We start from the raw sequence: 4,187 nt of genomic DNA on the forward strand, positions 1-4,187 counted from the left end.
GAGCTGCAAACTGCAGATTAACCAGTAAAGCAATATTTGAACACCTCAACTGTCAGAAAGCCGCACACTCCTCACATTCACTTACAATGATGACAGCATCACGTCGTTTCTGTACAAAAAACAACATTTAGTCTGGAAGTTGGAAAAAAGCTGTTTATTATCAACCCCGTTGTTTAAAAATGTGCAAGTCCGTCGTTCATGTGTCCAATGATGAAACACGTTTTCAGCTCCGCGTTTTTTCATTTCCCCACGTTTATCCAGTGAGTTCCTCCGCCCCCCCGCCCCCAAACCCTGAATAAAAACAACAACAAAAATAACCTTACAAAAGAATAAATAAAGAAAGAAAAACAACGCTGGGGTTGCTACAGGTCTACATCCAACAACTTCCAACATTAGAATGGTTTCATTAAAGCTACCGAGAAAAACAGCCAGGATCCTTTCTGCTGCTCTTTACAGGACGAACATAAAGTGTGTGTGTGTGTGTGTGTGCGGGGGGGGGGGGGGGTGTCAATAAGGATGGATGGATGGATGGGGGGGGGGGGGGGGGCTACGGTGCAGAGAAAAGATGAAGGCCTATGTACATTTACTGTGACGCTGCAGACTGTGGCATTCTCCCTGTAAAGTCAAAATATCTATTTTTTCTCTTTTCCATACAAAACAAAAGCCTTCCCTGCGGTTACTATATATAAATGTATTCATGTATATAGAACTATTTTTAATCTCGCCCTTGACGTCATCTGCTGAAAAAAATCGCGGAATAAATTACGATTTCATTAACATAACTAAGAAAACGTAGCAAATCGTCTACAACCAGTTTTCCTCCACGTTAAAGCAACAAAAAGGAGCAGAATGGCTTGAATTAAATGCGTGACGAACAGCTCAGAAAAACAGCGGCGCTCACAATATTAATGATAATAATGATAATAATAATAATTATGATAATACACTTTTTGTTGTTTAGAAATCAAATGAAGTATTAATTCCAAGAAAATACAAATTTTAAAAAGCTGTATTAAAGCTGTATTAAAATTTTAGTTCATAAATTTCTGTTTGACATAATTTAATTTGACTTTTTCTATTCTTTCAAATTCCATCTAAAAGCTTAAAATGCTCCTCTGACGCAGCTTTTTAATTTTCTATTTTTTTGTTTTGTTTTGGAAAACAATCCAGCAAAGGCCAGTGGGGGAAATAACCAACCTGCTCCAAATTTAAACGAACAGATGTGATGCAAAGTGAATTTAAATGAAACCAAATGCCTTCGCCAAGGCAATAAAAGCAAAATTTCAGCAACATTGAGAAATAAAAGGCAATGGATAAGGCTACACCCTGAAACTCGACTTACTCCTGTTTGAAACCAACAATCCACAAAAAAGTGCCCCAGTGAAGATAAAGATAAAAAAAAGACATTGATTTTCAAAATTATACAATATTTACAGGAGTGGATCCCAATAATCTGAGAGAGCTGCTGTCTTCTTATTTCTGCTGCGATTTGCAGAGACCGTCTTGTTGTGGGAAAGTGCCATTTATTCCAATCAACCACGAATCCCCTCCTGGAGCAGGGAGCGGCTCTGAGGGAGGAGATGATATTATTTAACTCTTGTTGTGTGAAAAGGAGAAGGGAATTTCTGACTGAGCTGCTCGCTGACACCAGAGGTCAAGCAGTTTATTTACCGCTGACCTCTGAGTAATTAACGAGTTAAGGCCAATGCGCTGCACCTGTGAGATAATAATAATAATAATAATAATAATAATAATAATAATAATAATAATAATAATAATAATAATAATAATAACAGATTAACGGCAGCCTCAATCGTCACAGAACGGGCCGCAGTCTGAGTTTCACAGCGGTTCTGAGCTGACAGATGGGACTCTGGCGGCTGGTTGGACTCTCCTGGACTGGGGCTACAGCCTCTCTACCGGCCTTGGCCGTCCATTGACGCAGCTCCTATGACCCCCCCAGTCCCACTGCACCACTCACGCAGCCATCACTGCCGGACGAACGGTTTGGAGCGGCAAGTCTAACGCGCCTTTTGGTCTCCTTTTTACGCACGGCAACAAAACACTTGCTTGGAGAGGGGAGGGGTGGAGGGGGTGATGCAAAAGTGGCAAATGAAAATTATTCCACAAAAATAAAAGCTTCCTTCCTCTCTTTCTTTTCTTTTTTAATCAAGTATATTTTCAGCACACAACAGAAGCTACACCTTGAAACTGCTTCGACTGGGGTCACAGTGCTGGGAATGAATCCTCGGAGAACACAAACAGGCTTTTGTTCCTTTAGCTCCAACAGAGCTAAAAAAATGTCCTGTCCTCCCCTCACTCATGTTCCATTTCTCAGATATTCTCTGCAGATATTGTGTGAGTACTCACTGCGATCTATTATACATAAAACACCCACTAGATCTCTTCTTAGTCCAGTGATTTATATATAACCTCGGGGATAAATAAAAAGGATGAGCTAGTCCTATAGGAGCGCTCCAGCAGGGTTCATTGGACCGGGGTCTGGACCCCGTGGTGCGGCGGCGTGTCCCCGTACACATCCTCGCTCCCCGGCAGCGCTCCACCGGGAGGGGTCATGCGCTTCTCCTTCTGTCTCCTGTTACAAAACCAGACCCTCACCACTTCTTTCTCCAGGTGAAGATTGTCCGCCAGGGAGATTATTTCCGACGCCGCCGGTTTAGGGCACTTCAAAAAATGGCTCTCCAAAGCTCCTTTTACGCTTACCTCGATTGAAGTCCGTTTTTTCCTTTTTCTCCCCTGCGCCGCTATTTTGTCCAGGCTGGTCGGGCTGCCCGACGTGGAGTCCGCTTCCTCCAGCCACTTGTTCAACAGAGGCTTCAGCTTGCACATGTTTTTGAAGCTGAGCTGCAGGGCCTCGAACCTGCATATGGTGGTCTGGGAAAACACATTTCCGTAGAGGGTCCCCAGGGCGAGTCCCACATCCGCCTGCGTGAAGCCCAGCTTTATCCTCCGCTGTTTGAACTGCTTGGCAAACTGCTCCAGATCGTCTGAGGTCGGTGTATCCTCGTCCGAGTGGTCGTGGTGACTCTGCGGCCGGTGCTGGTGCTGATGCTGGGACGGGGGGTGGCCGTGTTCGCTGAGGTGCGGGCTGTGGTGCTCCTCGTGACTGTCTCTGAGGTTGTGGTGGTGCATTCCCTGCCCGCTGCCCGGGATCAGCCCGTTGACGTTGAACCCCGGCTGGGAGTAAATAAGGCTTTGGCCGTTCGTCGTCGCCATGCTCGGTATATGCGCCGCCGTCGTGGTCCTCCACGCGCGGCCGTCGTGGTGGTTCCCGTGCGTCTGGTGCACCAAGTGGGGCGGCCGTGATTGGTGCTGCAGGTTGTTGCTGGAACTGTGCATCTCGTCCCGCGTGCCCTGAACCGCGGGTTTAATATCCTGCTCCGCGCCGAGCGGGCTAGAGGACCACGGGGCTCCCTCTCCGTGGGACAGAGCCGTGATCCACTGGTGCGCGTGGCTGAGCGTGTGGTTGTTGCTCTGCAGCGGATAGTCGCTCTGCAACAGGCTCTGCGCGTCCCGGTACGCCGCGGCTTGCTGCATGCTGCCGGCTTCCGAGTGCACGATGGATGCGCTGGAGGTGAGGATGCTGTAGTGGTTGGACGCTGCGGTCGCCATGACTTTCGGAGGTGGACTGGTCGTTCTCATTAAAGGAGGCTCGCATTTGACAGATCCTCTCCTGCCCATAGGCGGCTCCCAGGCGCTCTGCCAAGTTGATGCCGAGGCGCACCTGGACCCCTCCTCTCCCCTTGCGCCGATTGGATCTCCAATGTTGATGGACGTGGTTGTCAAGGGCAACGCCGCGGAGATTGGCTGCACGCAAACCTCAACAAACACCACCCTCTATGCAAGAGAGGTGCGAGTTGGGGCTCCTGTGGAAGCGGATAACCGGAGTGAAGCATGGGGAGACGGAGCGCCGGGCTGAGCAGTGCCACTGTAAGATCCACTTCATTTTCTTTAATATGTTTTTTAATCCAGCTCAAGGTGTAGATTAGATTGGACATTTTGTTTTTAATTTATTATTATTATTGTTTAACAATAAAACAAATTAAATAAATACATTTTTATTACTAACCGTTTTACTAAGGTAACTTAAATCAACTTTATGGACTCCATAAAACTACAAATAGAAATTTTATTCAGCAGGTGACTGCAAAAAAATATTTTTTTTA

The 4,187-nt window shown here is 46.6% G+C and overlaps 1 protein-coding gene across 2 annotated transcripts; it reads right to left on the reverse strand.

The window, feature by feature from the left end:
* Positions 1-528: 528 nt before the first annotated feature.
* Positions 529-3,944, reverse strand: LOC101159940 (POU domain, class 3, transcription factor 2). 2 transcript variants are annotated; one of them, XM_023963835.1, is made up of 2 exons: positions 2,725-3,944; positions 529-1,568 (listed from the first exon to the last, which is right to left on the reverse strand). In XM_023963835.1, the coding sequence occupies exons 1-2, from the start codon at positions 3,700-3,702 to the stop codon at positions 1,533-1,535; spliced, it is 1,014 nt and encodes a 337-aa protein (XP_023819603.1). In that variant the 5' UTR covers positions 3,703-3,944; the 3' UTR covers positions 529-1,532. The 2 variants fall into 2 exon arrangements, with proteins under 2 accessions (XP_023819603.1, XP_004077648.1); XM_004077600.4 differs by lacking the exon at positions 529-1,568 and having other exon boundaries at positions 2,149-3,941.
* Positions 3,945-4,187: the final 243 nt, after the last annotated feature.

The sequence above is a fragment of the Oryzias latipes genome, chromosome 16 (genome assembly GCF_002234675.1).
Source record: "Oryzias latipes chromosome 16, ASM223467v1".
NCBI lineage: Eukaryota > Metazoa > Chordata > Actinopteri > Beloniformes > Adrianichthyidae > Oryzias > Oryzias latipes.

Bases quoted from the DNA above. Each gene is read 5' to 3' on its own strand.
- LOC101159940 (XM_004077600.4), bottom strand. From the start codon at position 3,702: ATGGGCAGGAGAGGATCTGTCAAATGCGAGCCTCCTTTAATGAGAACG.